A 19,423-nucleotide genomic window follows, 5' to 3' on the forward strand; every position below is an offset into this window, starting at 1 on the left:
TGAGCCCCAGGTCGGGCTCTGTGCTGACAGCTCAGAGCCTGGAGCCTGCTTCCGATTCTGTGTCTCCCTCTCTCTCTGCCCCTCCCCTGTTCATGCTCTGTCTCTCTCTGTCTCAAAAATAAATAAACATTTAAAAAAATAAATAAATAAATAATATTCACATGAAATTATGAAATTCATATAATAATGGTGTTAGTAGGGGCAGTGATGATTTAAAATTTATTGATAAAATCCTAGTGGTTTGGGGGAACCATATGTATTTATGGAAAAAGATGTTGCTAAAGTTCTAATGCTTTTAGGATTAACTTATCTCACAGGATGTCAATGGAGAAATGATGTCAACCATTTGTTCATTTTACAAAGTTACAAAGCCCTAATAATAAGATCCAAACAAGGAAATACTTCCTCTATTGCTTTAGTTGTAGGACATGACTCAAAATGATAAAACTATACAACTCTAGTCTAAGCAGCATCATGGAAAAATAGCAACCAATACACCATGCCTTCTCGGTAGGGTTGGAAGTTTTATACTGGGGGTCAAAAATCATATTCTTTTATGTATAAAGCCGTGTGTGTGTGTGTGTGTGTGTGTGTGTATGTATGTATGTGTGTGTGTGTGTGTGTATATATATATATATATATGTTATATATATGTGTGTGTATATAAAACATATACCACAAATTATATATACTATACATGAGCAAATATATAGTATGCTGTGGTATTACAATTTCATGAAGACAATTAGAAAAAAAAATCTAAAAGTCTAAAAATATCTTTAAAAGGTTCCTTAGGAGGCAATAATGTGAAAAGAAAAGTTGAGAAATAATGAATTATACAACACAAATTTTAGATTCTCATGGTGATAATGAGAAGCAAATCCATTACTTTTCCACTAGATGCTGCCAGAGTAATATCTGAGATTTGTTTGATCTTCTACCTTTTATGAGATCTTGAACTCAGACTCCCTTTTCACTCTAAGTAATAATACAGATTTAAATAGAATTCAAATCTAAAGTCATAGGCAGGTAGACTGATGTGACAGGCAGATGTTATCTCAGTGCTTACCTATTGTTTATTGAGCATCTATTTCACACATGACATTGAATTAAATATAATGGAGTAAAATAAACATCAGAAGCAATCCTATCATCATGGGACTTACAATTAAGAGGGAGACAGAAGACTTTCGTGAAAATATGAAACACATTTGAAAGGGATGTTATATGTTCTTCCCTCCACAATGGCATATTGTTAAAAATTGAAGTTCTGTTTCCTCAGTACTTCACATACTGCCTGGAATGGATTCATTGTTCTGTAAATTTATATGAAGTCATAGAGAAAGTCAGGCAGAATGCTGTAGCCCCTCTGAAACTGGAGAATCCAACCTCCATTCATGGAGTAACTGCATAGAAAAGGTTATCATTTCAAACCATGCCTCACATAAAAGCTCACTTTCCATGAGCAATAGGGTCATTTTAAGTGAAGAAAAGGCATAAAACTCAAGCCAAAAATACAGAGACAAATATTTTGGGAGGCACATATGGGGGGAAAAAGTTCACTTTGGCCAGGAGAAAGTGGAATGGCATTTTAGTTTTTATTGATTAAAATTATTTGATAAATAGTTTCCTTCTAAGGTAAAGACATTCTTATTGCTGGAAATCTTCAAGTTTATATGATGACCACCTGTTATAGATTATTTCTGAGAGATTCTCAAATTTAGGTAAGATATTGGATGGACCAGTTACCTCTAATGTAAGCCCAATCATCCTACAGTGGTGATGGTTGTATAACAGTATCAGAAATATCTGTGTTCAGCTATAATTTCTAACTGGTTATGGCAAATGTTTGATGCACTCATAGAGAATTCTTCATCATTTGCATTGAATGTTATTCCATTCAATATCTATTTTTAGAGGATGCTAATAACCTTTAGATTTTATGTTATTCTTAACTTATACCACTGAAATTACTACTTTTGTGTATTAAATTGTCCTAGAGGTACTGGTAATACTTTTTCCTAGAAGTATCCCCAGTATGGAGATTATAAAAGAATTTCGGAAATGTACTATGACAAAGCTGCTTTTTTTAATATGCATTCTTTCTTTTTCTGACATCTGAGGATTGCAAACTTAAGTTTCCTTAAAATGCTTTAAAATGTGGTTGCTTGCAGTTGATAGAATAGCTTTGTCTTCTGTAGCTGAATAGCTCATTTTATTCACACACTTTCTGTTTGTTGCCAGACAGTTGGTCTGGTCTTGGAATTCTTGCCTTCATTCCAGAATAAGTTCTCTGAAGATGATTCAAATGTCTCTATTCCTGACCCACTCACCTAAGCAAAACAAAGCTACAGCTACACCATTCTCCTAGTGGGGAAAGACAAATAACCCACATTTCCTCATAAATATCTACCTACACATGAATTTATTTTCAATAAATATTGTCAATCCAGTATGAAGATAATCATACCGAGAAGGATACGAGAATGTCTGCTGGGAAAATCAAGGAGGATCCACTATATATACTTCATAAAGTAAGGAAAAGTAAAAGATGTACTTTCCTCAAAATAGTTCCCTAAAAGTCTCCTGAGAAAACTAAGTGATAAAAGGTACGGTCTATGATTGTAAGATTATAAGACTAGTTGAAATTACAGCATTGGAAAGTTCTATAAAAAAGTTTTAGAAAGATATATACTGTTGATACGAGCAGGCCTTTAAGATCGACTATATAACACTATGATAAATTTGTGACTCTGTCACTTGGTTATAATCAGTCTTACCTCCAGTTTAACTCAGGGCTCTCTGTGTACTTCTCTGTGCCCAACTTTACAATGTTCTACCCTTACTGCATATAAATATTTTCTCTATTCTCTCTTCTTTGCATACAATATGATCGCCTTCATAACATTTTGACTGTTAATTCTACAGTTCAAGCATCATCTCTGCAGTCCAAGCTGATGGCAGGATACCAAATCGGCTGCTAGCATTTCAAACTCAAATACTCCAAACCAAGTTCAGTGTCTTCTTTCTTTCTTTCAACAATCCCAATCCTCTACCTGATTTTCTTTCTTTCGGGAGACCATATTCTGGTGAAAAGTTCAAATATAGTTTTCAAATTCTAAAAGGAAGAGATTATTCTTTTCTTCTTGTAGTTTAGCCATTGTTTTTGGCTTATATAGTTATTACTGTTACTAATTATTATTAGCAATCTTACAGAGATACTTTGTGCCAAGAGACCATTCCTGTAATGACAACCATTCAATTACAAGTATTATTTACTTCTAAATTTTATCCACATTCTATTGAGAAAGGCAGCTGTTCCTTCTCTGTATTTCTGCAGGTTTGTTATTGTAGCCAGCTCAGTAGTTATTGCTAGCAGAATATGAATGTAAACCATAAATCGAAATTTCTTTACTGAATTTGACTATCACCACTCACTAAGCATACAATATGCCCATTACCATTTCCTTTATGTCTCACTTTTGCCCACAGACTAAGCATCTTAACAAGATCCAGCACAAGTACCAAGTCTTCTGGATAGCTTTCCTATGTCACATTTCCTAAAACATTGCCGTTTGTGTTTTTCTTTTGTTACTTGGCCCTTTGTATTTTCTCCCCTGCTGCCCTTTAAGTTCTGTGATGGGAAAGGTGGTAGTTTCTCAATCTTCCATAGCCAAACAGTACATAGCACAAAAAATTGTGCAAAGAATTTGGTAAAGGAATCTTGTTGAATTGCTTAAAATTACACATTAAATACATATTTGTTGATTGACTTGCCTCAGTACGTGAGTGTAGTTAAGGGAGGAAAAAATATATATAGCATAGGAAATATTTTACAAGCTGTTTTCTGAATCTGCAGGGTAAATTGCCTAAGGCATTGACCAGAGAACTGGGCCATTATCCTTCTATACTTGGGAAATGTGTGATTATTTATAGACACAAAGGTAAGAAGCATATATTATGTGTAGCACAATTTTAAAAAACTATATAGAATCCTATTGCTGTATGTATTTCCTGTATACAGGAAATCATTATGAAAGTTTATTCTTTCAAGTACATTTCTCTTTAATACTTTACATAAGAAAATAGAGCCAACATTAAAAAGGATTTTCCCTATTCTCCAAAACATACCAAGAGCAAAACCAAGAAATTCTATGCCAAAATGTTTTTCTTAGGCTTCAAAGTAAACCAAGATAGCATTTTATTTGTGATTATCATGAAGTCTGAAATTCACATATTTAGTTTTTGACAGAGTGTACCATAATTTATTCAAGTAGCAAGCCTGTAGTTGATATCAAATTATAAATATGAAAAATAAAATTGTATTTTATGAAAATAATCAATTTAAATGAAATATTTTTGGCAGTTCTCCTGTTTTTAGAATTTGTTCTGCAAGCTCTTCATAATCATCACTTATCTGCATTTCAAAGAAAGCTGAACACTGGTGTTCTGTTCCTTATTTTATTAATATGAGGACTAGAACCCAAAAGCCTAGAAGGATTGTTTCAGAAAACTACAATATCTGAGCGAAGTGTAAAACTTTAAAAAAAAAAAAAAACTTTACTGCTAAGAAATTCAGATTTCTCACATCTGTTTATGCAATTTTCTCACTTGTATTTTTAAAAGAATTATCTTTTTTAAAAAATAAATAAAATAAAAAATAAAAGAATTATCTTTTTTAATAATTCTTCCTTAAAAATTACATTTTTTAGACCTGATATATTCTGATAAAGAATACTTCTAATTGTATTGTAGAAGTAAATATTTTTATTTTGATGTTTTTGCCTTCATAAAACTTAACAAAAATAAAACTTATGCCAAGACAAATATATCATCTGTGGGCCTGCAATAATAGTCTAAGAAAATGCTATAAATATTTATAATATGTCCCTAACAAATTTTGTACTAGTAATAACAACAGAAACTGTCATACATTATTGATAGAAGTATCAATAGGTACAACTACTTTGGAAAGTTTACAATATCTAATGAAGTGAAACATATTCATGCCCACTCTATGATCCAGCAATTCTTATCTTAGAGAAACTCTTAGACCCAACCCATTCTGCCCCCAAAATGCATGTATTCACGTGCATGCATTCACATGTATTCACAAAATATTTGTTCAAGAATATTAATAGCAGCACTAGCCAAAATGTAAAAAATACCCAAATATCCTTCAGAGAACACTGGATAAATTGTGATGTCTTCATGTAATGGAATACTATATAGCAATGAGAATAAATTATTGTTACAGGTACTAATATGGACAAAACACATAAACATAATGCTTCTAAAAAACAAAGCTCACTCAAATAAGTATTTATATAAAGTTCAAAAGCAAAAAAAAAAAAAAAAGAAAGCATATTCATTGTTGTATAAGTCAGGGTAGTGATCATCTTCGGGCAAAGTGGTGCCTGGAAAAGGTATGGTGGTAGGAGGGTGACTGTTTTTGTGAGGTTTTGGCAATTCTCCTTTTTTTTCCCCACTTAGTACTTATCTTTACATGCCTGGCTTATTTCACTAAGGATAATGTCCTCAAAATCCATCCATGTTATTACAGAATTTCCTTCTTTTTTTAAGGCTGCATAGTATTCCCTCGTATTTATATATCACTTTTTTTTGTCCATTCACCTGTCAATGGACATTTAGGTGTTTCCACACCTTAGCTATTATAAATAGTGCTGCAATAAACATGGAATTACTAATACCTCTTCAATATCCTGACTTTAATTCTTTCAGATAAATAACCAGAACTGGGACTACCAGATCATATGTTAGTTCATTTTTAGTTTTTTGAGGGCAATTCTACTTCTTGATCCATGGTCTCTTCACATGAGTGTGTTATCTTTGTGAAACTTCACATGGGAGCTTATTATTTGTGTATGTATCTGTGTGTATATTACATCTCAATAAGATTTTTTAAAATCTTTAAAGCTTATGAAAAGCTTATATTAGTAAATTATTTAATTATAAAAATATATGTTTCCAGTTGCAATTCTTGCCTCCAAATTGCCCTAAAAAGTATTTTTAAGTTAGATACATTTATAAATTAATACTAAATACTTTTTGTTTTCATTTTTTCTTTTATATTTCCTTTTCATTCAATACGAGCAGACTTAGTGATAAAGAATAGTTTTCCTAAAGATATTTATTTTACAAAATATTTCCAGTAGAAGGAGCTTTGCTTTTTTTTTTTTTTTTTTTTTTAACTATAGGAAATTTTCTTTTAAGGGGCATCACTGAAAATAAATATATTTACTTTTTTATTATTTTATTTTATTTTATTTTATTTTATTTTATTTTTATTTTTATTTTTGACAGAGAGTGAGACAGAGAGAGAGCATGAGTGGAGAAAGGGCAGAGAGAGAGAGATTGGGTGACACAGATTCTGAAACAGGCTCCAGGCTCTGAGCTATCAGCACAGAGACCAACGTGGGGCTCAGACTCACTAGCCACAAGATCATGACCTGAGCGAAAGTCAGCACTTAACTGACTGAGTCACCCAGGCACCCCTAAATTTTTAATTTAAATGATTAAAAAATTTAAATGATTAAAGTTCTTCATAGAGCAATGAATTACTCTCATCTAAGACCAGTCTAAGAGAAAAATTTTATTCAATTTATAAAAGAAGAAAGGAAAAACTTGATAAAGAATATATGTATCGCACAAACTTCTATACTGGGTATGTATTTTTCAAGGGATTGCATTTTTGGATTATTCACAAAGAGCATTTTAAATTACAATTATTTAATATTAATGAAGGTACGTTTTTAAAATTATGATCATCAATTTGAAATAAAATTTGTGTTAATTTAAATAAAACTAGACAAAAATCAAAGGATGTACTGGTGAAGATTATATACTTAAGAATATATTATAACAAATATAGTGAATTACCAGTATACAAATTTGACCTTAATGACCAAAATGGTTTAGTTACTGACATTAAACTTCCTAACTAAGTGTCTACCACTAAGCTATTCTGATTTATTTGAAAAAAAAATGCATACCGTCATCTAAGATATTAAGAAATAATTAAAGTAAAATAACCCATTTCACTTAAAACATGAATTTTGTACCCCTGTCCATGAAATTTTTATAAATATAAAAATGTTACACTCTTTGTTTTAATCATGTCACAAATAGTAAAATTTGTGACAATTGTCGTTATAAAAATTTAGTCACATTAAAATATTTTTCACTGAAAATATCCTAGTTTACAGTGGTTCAACCCATACTTCAAAAAAATAATTTTGAAATTATAATAACCTTCACAATTAATTCCTCTTACTACAGTTATATCAAAATAACATAACTTCCTGTAAGGCAGTTTTTATGAGATACGCTATGTTTTTCTAAGGTGCCCAAAGGTGAAAAACTGACATAGCAACCCAGAAGACAATATTTACATACTTCAAATAGAAATTAATATACACACAACTTAGTTATTCCAATTATTTGATTTTAATTCTCTTGAAAAGCTTGAGAGCCATAAAAATGAAATCTTAAGGTATTTACACTAGTAAATTAAAATTTACATTGGTGGTTCAAAAGTCTGTATGAGAAGAATCTTGCTTATATATTGTTGTATTAAGAATAGGGGTTACTTTCTCTGTGCCCCTTCCCTGCTCATGCATGTTCTCTCTATTTCTCTCAAAATAAATAAGTAATCTCAAAAAAAATTTTTTTAAGAATAGGAGTTAAATTATCTGATCTTTTGACTAGTCTCTATTAAAAAATAAATAAATAAATCCCACCAAATATGACTGGACATGATAAGAAAATTACATATCATAAAACAATTTTATTCTTTAGTAGGTTTATTGTAGTATCACTTTCTCTCAAAAGATTATTCTTGACATAAAACATATCTAATGATTTATTTATGACTTTGCTCTCACGTATTACCTGACCTAAGCCCTTTAGAATTGGTACTTACAAGGCCTTAAGTGTTATTTATTTATTTAACTTAACCTCTGGATGTATCAATAATGCTCAGAATTTCTCTGATAAGTAAATGCTTATGTTCTAGATTTTTTTGCCATTTAATTACTTCTAATTACTTCTAATTACTAAATGTTTTGTAACTTTCAAAAAAAAAGAGTAACACTCAGAATTTGTATTTCACTTAGAAAAATGAAACTCCAAAAGCAATTTGAGAAAGAAGACCTAGGTTTTGGAAATAATTTTCCAAAGGTAATCTTAGCTGCAAATAATATGAGGCCAGTTACTTAAAAAGCACTATATAGTGAAAATAGAGCAAAGTTACATGTTTTTAGGGATCTTGATAGACTGCTAGACAGTTTTAGGTAGACAACAATACGATTTAAGGGATACTTTCAATGCAATTTCGAATTGCATTCTCGACTTCATCAATAACAAGTGGTTGAAATCTAGTGCACAGGCTTAAATGAATTCTTCAACTGTTAAATACAAGTGGACTCACCTGAGTAACAGTGCTGCTTCCCAGAAGTAAAATCCTGAAACGAATGTCCGAAAGTGTCTCACGTGGGCCATGATACGGAGAGATTTTCACGATCCTGAAATTAATCTTATCCAAGGCATGGGGGATGAGAAAGCCAGGAACGAAAAATGTGCAATCTAACTCTGCGTGGTGTTGCAGGAGACGAACGCCTGGAAAGCTTCAGCACCTTAGACAGCTCCCCGCAGTCGGCAAAGACCCTTTCTTTCAAACACTTGAAATTCCCTTTAGACCCCTTCTCTGGGCATTGAGCAGAAGGAAGATTCACAGGGTTACAAATGTGCAGGTGGTTTACACAGTGAACGCGGAATAAGGGGTGAGATGAAATGTCTGAAGTGCCTAGGTTCTGGGCAACAGTTCACTGAAGCTCTAGCAGCAAAGAAAGCTTGTCCTTCCCAGACTCAGACACCGGAGAAAGAATAACAGCAACAGCCGGAACAAGGATGCTTCTTCACCTGCTCCTAGCGCCGCCCGCCGAATCCCACTCTCCACCTTTGAGTAAAACCCGACACCGCTAGCGCGGCAAAGGGAAGCGGGGGCGGAGCCAAACGACACTGTTCTGTTCTCCAATCACGACCGCACAGCGGGACTGAGTGGCAGGCTACTCATCTCCGTAGGCCGTGCTTAGCACTTTACCCTTTAAAAAAAGCAGTGAATAACTGGTGCAGAGCCTTAACTCTGACTGGAGGGAGTTGAGGGAAGAAAGCCTCAGGACTAAGCATTGGGAAAGTCAGCGGCTTTTGTGAATTAGGTAGCAAAACAGCGCTGGAGAGACCCTTTTCTATTTTCTTCCGGGAAAAGGCACAATTTGGGAAGAAAGGTCTTTTCAGATGTGACCCCATCTCTTTGACCTCATATCAAAATGCAGGAGTCAACAGTAAACCCAAACCCTTAGAAAAGGCTAGAGAAGAGCAGAGAATATGGTTCATGAGCATCAGCAGAACAGGAGAACCAGCTGCTTCTAAAATTCTCATAACACTAGCCAGCTTCCTTCTGGCCAGGAAACATTGTTGAGTGGACTAAGTTGAGTTTTCTTCAGTTGTAATAAGGGTTCTAAAAAGATGAAGGTGGGAAATCTAAAGAGATGACTACTTAGAGGCACAATGCCACCCAACATTTTTTTTTCCGTACACACTTTCCATATCTTAATAATAAATTCAAGTGAAGGGGACAACTAGGTCATATGGTACATCTTTTCTTCCATCGTCCACGTACATCTCCCTCTCCTCTCTCTCCCTCCCTCTCGCCCAGCCCACCCCCCTCCCTTATATGGGGATTTGAATTGGAAGACTAGAAAGGAAAAGTGTGTGTGTATGAGTGCGTATGTTATGTGCATATTTATTCATGTATCTCAAAATAGAATTTAAAAAGGACTAATACCTATGCTATTAGATCTTTATAGTGGCTTTTATTTACTATCAACCAGGACTAAAGCTTTCATTACTTGAATCTTAGCTTTTCCCTTAAACTCCCTTAGATATTTATTCTGAAAGCCCCTTTTTAATCACTTAACTTTCTCAATGACTAAACTACATGCCAAGAATGTCTTCTTACTCTTTCACACAAACATTTTCTTGTTAATTAAATTCCAGCAGCAATTGACATATTGACTACCCTGTAATTCTTTGTTTAACTGGAAAGGTATAAGTCATTACCTTCTCACCCTCTCAAATGAGGACACAGTGAAAAAAAAATCTTTTTTTATTCTTTAGTAGACAAGCTTATTTACATTTAGTGAGAATAAAGAATTTTTTTATTTATTTTTATATGTTATTACTGTATCTGTCTCTTTCTGCATCTTTGTTTTCTGATTTAAATTACAAACTTCCAGAAGTCTCATAATAAATATCACTGCTTCTACCCATGAATATTTGTACCTGAGAAGGCTCATACAATTTTAATTAACTCAATTTTTCAATGAACCTTTTGAAAGCTCACTAAGAACAAATTCTTTTTAGTTGGTCATTCTTTGAACAGCAATAATTCTTTTAAATACCACACATAATAAAAGAAACAAAACTTATTATATTTCAGGGAGACCTGAATTCCTTACCTTGTTTCCACTATCTAATTGGGTATCTTTGGAAAACTAATCTACTTTAAAAAATATCTTTATTTAATATATCTTTAAAAATATATCCATTGAGGGAATTGAGTTAAATTACCTCTGAGATTCATTCTCTGGTCCCAAGGAAGCAACCAATGGAAGTTTATTTAAGTGAGCAAATTAATGCACAACATTTAAAATTCTGTGTTTGCATTAATCTGGATAGTTAGGTTACATGACAGCTTAAAAGATGATAATTTTAGCTATTTCATCTCATTATTAATATTAAAACATGTAAATATTATACTTTATCAAATTAATATATACCTAGTCAATCAGTTTTTGAGTGTAAATGTCATGTAAGAGGACAGTAATATGGAACCTCCAGATTAATGTTTTTTTCACAAAACCAATATTATTCCTTCAAATTATTTATGAAAAGCTATGATCCTCCTCTTTTATTTGTTTGACTTGTCACTGCAGTAAGGCTAATGACCATTATTTAGAATAGAACCTAGCATATAGTAGATACTCAATAATTTTTGAATGCATTAATAATCATATTAGAAACAATATATATTTTTTGAATTAGATTTGTGAATTTGTTACACTACATTGGGTACTAGATTAATTTTGACTAAGTAAATCAGAAATTAATCAAAGTGTGGGTTGTAGTGCTTTGTTTCTTTGAGTTAACATGTAATGATTAATTTTCCAGGGCTTCTTGTCTATGGATTTTTATATTGTTTGCTTTTAATTTCTATAAGGTCAAAATGAATTTCATGCATCTACATATTTGTGACAGCTATTCTCATAAATTTTATTCTTTTGAGAATAATAGTCCTGATTGGACGGGTAAGGAAATGAATGTGTTTTTGGAAAAAAGACCATTCTGTGGCTGATGAATAACTGACTAGTCCATTTATATAAAATTAAGCTGGATTCTGATTTGCTCAAATCTCTGCTCTTCTCCTTATTGCCTTTATTATTTCTCTCTTGAACTAACAGATGATATTTTATGTTATCTAAGACATGGGATTTCAGAGCTGAATGTGATATTAATCTTCATCAGATTTAATACTTTCCTTCTACAAAGGAAGTAATTGTAGCCTGCAGTGGTTAAGTGATGGTTACACACCCACAAATTTAGCAAGTTGAAAATATTAAACTTGAACTTGGTGCCTTTGGCACCAATTGTCTAGTCCCACTGAGCTATCTTTAATAGTGTATTTCTACTATTGTCTCAAACTGTATGTATATTGACTAACCTAGAGAAAAGTAAATCAAATTCAATCTAATGTAAAACTTTTATCAGATGCTCAGTTATTACTGCCTATGATCTAAAACATGTGATAATATAGATAGATAGATAGATAGATAGATAGATAAAATGATTTGCAATTTAGTAAAAGAGTTACTTTTTTTGAAGTCAATGTAGTATGGGGTTAGAAATAGTTTACTGAGAGTTGATCAGGTTCAGTCATATGGGGTCATTCTAATCATCTCATCAAAAAGTTATGTATAAGTAAAATGCCAGTTTAAAAAGTTATAAAAAGTAATGTCATTTTTTGGAATAATTAGAATATTCACATATTTCAATTAACACTCTCTGGGAAAGTTGAAAGAAAGTTTTAATTTAGGAATCAATCAGAAAGTCACTTGTTCAGGGGTGCCTGAGTGGCTCAGTAGGTAGAGTGTCTGACTTTGGCTCAGATCATGATCTCACAGGTCGTGAGTTTGAGCCCTGCGTCAGGCTCTGTGCTGACAGTTCGGAGCCTGGAGCCTGCTTCAGACTCTGTCTCCTTCTCTCCCTGCCCCTCCCCCACTCATGTTCTGTCTCTGTCTCTCTCAAAAATAAATAAACATTAAGAAAAAAAATTTTTAAAAGAAAGTCACTTGTTCAGAACAAATCAAATAGAAGAGAATTAATCTTATCGCAGAGGTAGATATTATCACCAAGTAAGTGAGCTTAGTGAATTTATCTTTTGTACAGGGATCTGATTCATAATAATCATGACATGTTGGCAGATCAAGTACCTCTTTTGGAATAGTGGTAGAAATATCTAATAATTTATCTCCATTTCCTTGTTCAAGATACAAAGTTTCTCACAGGAATCTCAGCAACAGCCTCCTAATTGTTCCTCCTGTTTGCTCTCTGATTCCCCTGTAATTCTCCCTTGTGAATATTAAAGAGTTTTTATTTGTTTCTTTTGTTTGTTTTAGTAAATCAGATGATGCCACTTGTATTCCTAAAACCCATTAATGCCTTTCCATTGCAATAGACTAAAATCCACAGGAATTTAGAATAACAATCAGAAGACCAAAAGCTGGGCTTGAAAAAATCCACAGTTCTCTTTACAGATGACAAGGCTCTGAATGATTTTCAATCGGCAAATTCCTCAAATTTTTACTAGTCTCCCTTTTCACCACTATGCACCAGTAACATAAGCTGTTCCTTATCTCATGATTTCTCTACTTCAAACACTCTTCCATTTCGGCTTCTTGTGTCTAGTCTTTTTCTAGCCTTTAATTCAGAGTATGAGTGAATTTTTCTTTCCTTCTTTTCTTTCTTTTCCTTCTTTTCTTTTCTTTTCTTTTCTTTTCTTTTCTTTTCTTTCTTTTCTCTCTTTCCATTTCTTTTCTTTCTTTCTTTCTTTCTTTCTTTCTTTCTTTCTTTCCTTTCAAAAATATCCCTTTTACCTTTAAATCAGGATTCATATCCTTCATAGATTCAATTATAATTTGATGTTTGCCTTTGTTTCAATACTCTTGAAAGGCAGGGGCAATATGCATCGTTATGTTAGCACAGTGTCTGGCACATTAGGAAGTATCTGCTGAGTGAATGAATGAATGAATGAATCCACATCCTCTGCTCTTTGGTTGTCCCTTTTCTAGAGTCCATTCTTACTAATCTCTTTTAGCCCATTCTTTCTTCATAATTATTTAAGATATTTATATTATGGTGTTCTTTCCAGGTCAAATATATTCCTTTGCCATCTGAAAGTAACCTTCAAGTTTATATGTGTGCCCTCAGTTCACTCTGAGAGTGCCTTATCAGTAAGATGAATATTATCCACTATATTGTAATTTTTACTATTTTAATACTCACTCAGGCTTGTCATCTTTTTCTCCAGATAGTAGTGGTAATTTGCCATATTTCCTTAGGTGATCTTAAATAGTAGGATATTAGAAGCAGTTAATTTATTGAATATTTCATTTTTTTCTCTGAATTTTTGGTATCAAGTAGGCACAACTTGCAACAGTACCTCCAAATTATTTCTTCAAACAACGCATTTATCAACAAATATAGAATTTATAATATGCATCATCTTAGGTGCTTCCTGAATACACATGTGAATGAAAAACAAATCTTGTCCCAGAGGAGCTGCAATCTATATAATATGTAAGATATACATGAATATTCGTTGTATCTCATAGAATGTAAGTACTGAAGGATACAAAGAGAAATGCTTATGGGAATTCAAATGAATTACTTTAAAATGGAAAGTATGAGACAATTGGAAAATCTTCATAAGGTAAGGGACATTTAGCAAAGCTTTGAAACCAATGCACAGTTAATTTTTAGAATTTATAATGAAAAAAACTTTGTAAGAGGAGGGTAAAATATCTTCAAAAGCATAAAAGAGAAAACAGTGGGGTGAATAATTTTGAATGATAACATTTGTGTAGTTAACTACTGTATTGAATACTTTGCATATTATCTTAATTTCTGCTCTCAAGACTCTAAGGTATACATAATCTTATCTATGTTTTAATGATGAAGAAACTGAGGTTCAAAAATTTTAAATGGCTTTTCCAATATCTCAATTTATATTATTGGTATAAAAACAGGGGGTGGGGGTGACTGAAGGAAAGTAGTGAAAAAGAAGCTTGAAGCATATCACAGATGGCCATAAATATTGGTCAAATAATGCACAAAGTTAAAAATTGTTGCTGAGTTTTCTGGATGGTTAATAATATGTTAACATGGTTGTAATGGCAGAGATATCTTCCTCCACTTATTAATTCAATAAAACCCCCATTTCATACTTACACTCCTGAGGCAATTTTCTCATGGGGTAGATTTTCCATCTCTTACATGTTGAAATATAAAAAAAAAGCTTCCAAACAAATAAAATGCAAAACATCACAACTTTAACTTGTATCCTTTTCATTTTTGATCTGAGGGGACTTATGAGTATGATTCTTTTAGTGTCATATATATTTCATCACACACTAAATTGCTTATGGCACTCAACTACAGATTGGAGTACATTTTATTTCTCAAAATGGGTAATAATACCACTTCATAAGAAATTCAATAAAATATTTTCTCCAAAACTCTGACTTAATTTGAAAATGATGAATACTGACATATGTTGTTAAATTTCCAGGCAAAAAAAAAAAAAAAAAAAAACAAAAAACACCTTGAAAAGTTCAGCAATCCCTTTACATACTTATATTGATTTATTTCTAAAATAATATTTTTTACTTCATTAACAAAAAGGTCAGCTGTAGGACGTGAACTACTACTGAAATTTGATTCCTAGGCAATAGCTAACCACTTGTGTTTGAAGTCTAAATATTGCAATTCTATTACTTTGTAGGATAAACTAATAATGCATATATTAATCTCCACAGTTTAGCCACAAACATAGTAAGAAGAAACATTAAGAACTTATCTATTTGACATATTAACTACATAACAAAGTGACTATATAATAACCAAAATATGTAATAATGTGCAATAATTAATAATTTGCCTATATAGAAGCAAGTAAAATCCATAAATTCATACAGCTAATAAATACTTTATGATTTTGACTATTAATTTCTAATTTATGAAAATGACAAAAATTTATATGAATTTTATGGGGAAATTATTGCTCCCAATATTCTTTCCACTGTCTTTAAGATTTCCTTAACAGTTTATATCTGGTATTTTTGAAAGAGTAAATATCCTTTAAAAAAACAATCATCTCATACATACCTAAAGACTAGGAAAATATTTGCTTAAAGAACCTAAATGCTTAGCTGAGATTGCACAGAAATCTGCCCAAACCAATGAAAGAGCAGGAAACTGAAAAAGCAAGTGAAGCCTAAAGCTGTAAGGATTCCAGCAGTAACCAGCTGATCCTCTTGGTTAGAGCTTCAGTTTTTGCCTGATAGTGACTTGGAGGCAAGGACTATAGCTCAAACAAAGGCCTAAAGAGTTATGTCTTTTTTTTTTTTAATGTATATTTATTTATTTTTGAGAGAGAGAGAGAGAGCACAAGCAGAGGAGGGGCAGTGAGAGAGAGGCAGGCACAGAATCTGAAGCCGGTTCCAAGCTCAGAGCGGTCAGTGCAGAGCCTAATGCGGGGCTCGAACCCACAAACCATGAGATCATGACCTGAGCTGAAGTTCCACAGTTAACCTACTGAGCTACTTAGATGCCCTTATGTCTTTTAAACCAGAAATCCCAAGAATTAATAACCATAGGAAGCAACTATCCACCACAGGAAAAACTATAACCATAGGAAAAACTGTCCATATTCCAAAGGATTCTGAGAAGGAAACTTGTCTGTCTCAGCTTTAGCTCTTAATGGAGGCAGACAACTCTCAGTGAAAAGTTATTTGCCAAAACAAACCTACACAAAGTTTTTGAGCCAGAATTGATACCTCCTAAGGCCACATGAATGCCAAGTTTCAAATATGTATTTAAGTTGTGCTGTGATTATCGTGTCCTAGAAATCTTGCAGAAACAGCTATAGATACTCTCTGGAGGAATATATCTTAAGACCAAGTTTGAAAGAATTCCCATAGATAAAGTTTCAAGGAACATACATCCAATACCCACCCCCCCCCAAAAAAAAATCACACAAATAGATAGGCCACCATGAATTATAGTCAGCAAAGCAGTTAAAAAAATTAGAAGAGCAGAGGCTAAATGTTGGAATAATGACTAGAGAATATACAATAAGTGCATTTACTATGTGAAAAGAATAAAAATATGACTGGAACTATAAATTGGCCAGATAGGTCTGAAAAATAACCAAGGAAGTATCTAGAAGTAAAAATTATGAAAGATAAAAAAAAAAAAAAAAAAAAAAAACAACAACTTTGGATAGTTGAAGCAGCAGATTAAATATCCCAAAAGGGAATTAGTGGATTGGAAGGTAGATCTGAAAAAATATACAATATGGGCCAACAGAGTCAAAAATATTCAAAGTAGTTTTAAAGACATGGAGAAGAGATTCATAATTTTCAGCAGACATCAGATTTGTGTTTCTCCCCTTCTTCCCAAAAAGGTATAAATTAAATGGGGGTAAGTAAAATATGAAGAAATAAATACCTGAAATTTTTATCAAAATGATTAAAGGCATTGTTCTAACCTTATAGAAGCGCAAAATGTCCCAGTGGGGCAAGTAGACAGAAAACTACAACTAGACTCATCTCAGTTAGTACTATTAAAGAAGAAAAACAAAACAAAACAAAACAAAAAACAACTTTCAATGACAATTGTGAAAGCATGGTAAGAAAGGCTTTATTGAAGGGGTATGGGTATTTGACCACAGAGATGAAATGTTGCAGTGGGGGAGAGAAATCAAACTCAACTCCAAATATAGCTTCGGCAAGTAGAAATTAATAGCCAAAGAGCAGGGTGCAGGTCATTTGATAAAATTTACTAGAGGAAACAGGGGCGGGGGAGGGGTGGTGGTTCTGGCTAAAGTGACCTAACAGGATTCTTGCTGCAGGCAGTCCAGCTGACCTGGGGTACGGTGGGGAATAAGGACCATGATTAGATGCCAATGGCTATCAGAAATTGAGGATGTGGGGTTCTTATTAAAATAATTTAGCAGAATTCTTGCTAAAATTAGACAATGCAAAGATGAACTCAAAAGTCCAAAAGTCAGAAAAGCCTAGGGGAGGCTGAGTAGAGTCTGGTCAATGAGAAAATCAGTGTCAATACAACTACATAATACTGAAGTCAAAGAAAAGTTCTCAAAATCCACTACAGACAAAAGGTTATTTTTAAAAATGAAAATAAGGAGTAACAGCTATATACAGTTTGTAGGAACCAGAAGTAAACTAAAGGATATCAGGAAGGATAAAAGTAAGAGGAGAAGAAAGTACATCAGGGCACTGTTAACCAATAAAAAATGGATAGATAGATGATAGATAGATAGATAGATAGATAGATAGATGATAGATAAAAGCTGGTGTAGCCACACTAATATTAAACAAAATTGAAGAAAATTGCATATTTACACACAAAAAGGGTCTTTATGTAATGAAAAATTTTCACCAGAAAGACATGAAACTTCTAAATATGTATGCACTTAAAAATATAACTTTAAAACTTGTAATACAAAAAAAAAAATGGCATTTTTAAAAAGAAACTTTTTTAAATGTTTATTTTATTTTTAAGAGAGAGAGAGAGAGAGAGCATGAGCAGGGGAGGGACAGAGAGAGAGGGAGACAGAAAATCTGAAGCAGGCTCTGCACTAACAGCAGAGAGCCCAATGTGGGGCTTGAACTCAAACTGTGAGATCATGACCTGAGCAGAAGTCAGATGCTTAACCAACTGAGCCACCCAGGCATCCAAAAAAGGCATTTTAACATACTATTCAATGGCTGTTAGATCAAGCTTACAAAAAATCGGGATATAAATTATGAAACTATATATATATATATATATATATATATATATATAGTGTTTATTTTATATATTATAAATACATCATTTAGTATATACATATATATAGTGTGTGTGTGTATAGTAAACAAATTTTATGTAATGAATATACAATGTTACCTCCTCCAAATTAAGCACTTTTTAGGCATGTGTTGAACATCTGTAAAAAGTGAACATAATAATGTATTCTATAAGTTTCAACTAATTTAAAGAAGTGCCATCATTTCAGAGAATGCATTTATGACTGATATTTAATCAAGTTAAAATGAATAACTATGCATTAAGAAACTCGTGGGTACAAACAAATATATAAATATATATCAAATCACAAAATAAGCTTAATGATAATAAAATGCATATTAAAAGCAGCTAAACTGGTGATTAATTAGAAATGTGTACTGTTAAATGTTCATAAATCAAGGCTGAAAATTAACAATATATGATACATCTTTTGGATGTTGGAATGAACAACTGGATGTTCATAAGTGTAGAAAGAAAGAATAAATGCAGGAGGAAAAATAAAGTGGAAAACAAAGATAAACTAGATGATCATGAAAGCCAAATATTTGACAAATTTAATAATAATATAATATATTATTATAATATAGTTGTCAAAGTATTTGTAGACAGATGTTTCCTTAAAAATAACATAAAAATATAGTAGACAAAGTATGGATATGTAGAATATTTCTTTAACAAAATCAAGAAGAATAAAGACTGACAATACAAAACAAACATGGAAAGATTTCATGAACAGGAATTAAAAAAAAGAAGAAATAGGTCATTTATGTAACTTAAGATGTTCAACTTTATTTGTAGGTAAGGAATTCAAATTAAATTATGGGGCAAAATTTTAGAGCCAACAGATTGACAAAATTAAATTTAATCAATAATACCAATTGTTCCAAGAACGTGGGATCAATATAGAACTTATATAGTGATAATGAGAATACACATGATATAAAACCAATTAATCTAATGGTTGTGAGCCCATTGTTGTGTATTTGATTGCAATAGAAAATTGCCTACTCTCCCTTTTTAAATTAGGAAACTTTATAAAAAATATTTTCGAGCGGCATATTTTAGAATGTTTCTAAAAGTCCATTTAGTTAAATAGCTATTAACTATCCTCTTTAACAAAAAATTGTCACTTAACATGGCTCATTAATTCTTTTACTTTTGAATCTTCAGACTAAAGCTTTTTTTCCTCTGC

The 19,423-nt window shown here is 32.4% G+C and overlaps 1 protein-coding gene across 3 annotated transcripts in view; it reads right to left on the bottom strand.

The window, feature by feature from the left end:
• Positions 1-8,987, bottom strand: part of GLRA3 (glycine receptor alpha 3) — a 235,028-nt gene extending 226,041 nt beyond the window's left edge. For all 3 annotated transcript variants that reach the window (XM_078445598.2, XM_078445600.1, XM_078445597.1), the window contains exon 1: positions 8,450-8,987. In XM_078445598.2, the coding sequence (XP_078301724.2) occupies positions 8,450-8,520 (71 nt within the window). In that variant the 5' untranslated portion in view covers positions 8,521-8,987. The remainder of the gene's footprint in view (positions 1-8,449) is intronic.
• Between the last annotated feature and the right edge of the window lie 10,436 nt (positions 8,988-19,423).

This window comes from Panthera onca, chromosome B1 (assembly GCF_046562875.1).
Source record: "Panthera onca isolate mPanOnc1 chromosome B1, mPanOnc1 haplotype 2, whole genome shotgun sequence".
NCBI lineage: Eukaryota > Metazoa > Chordata > Mammalia > Carnivora > Felidae > Panthera > Panthera onca.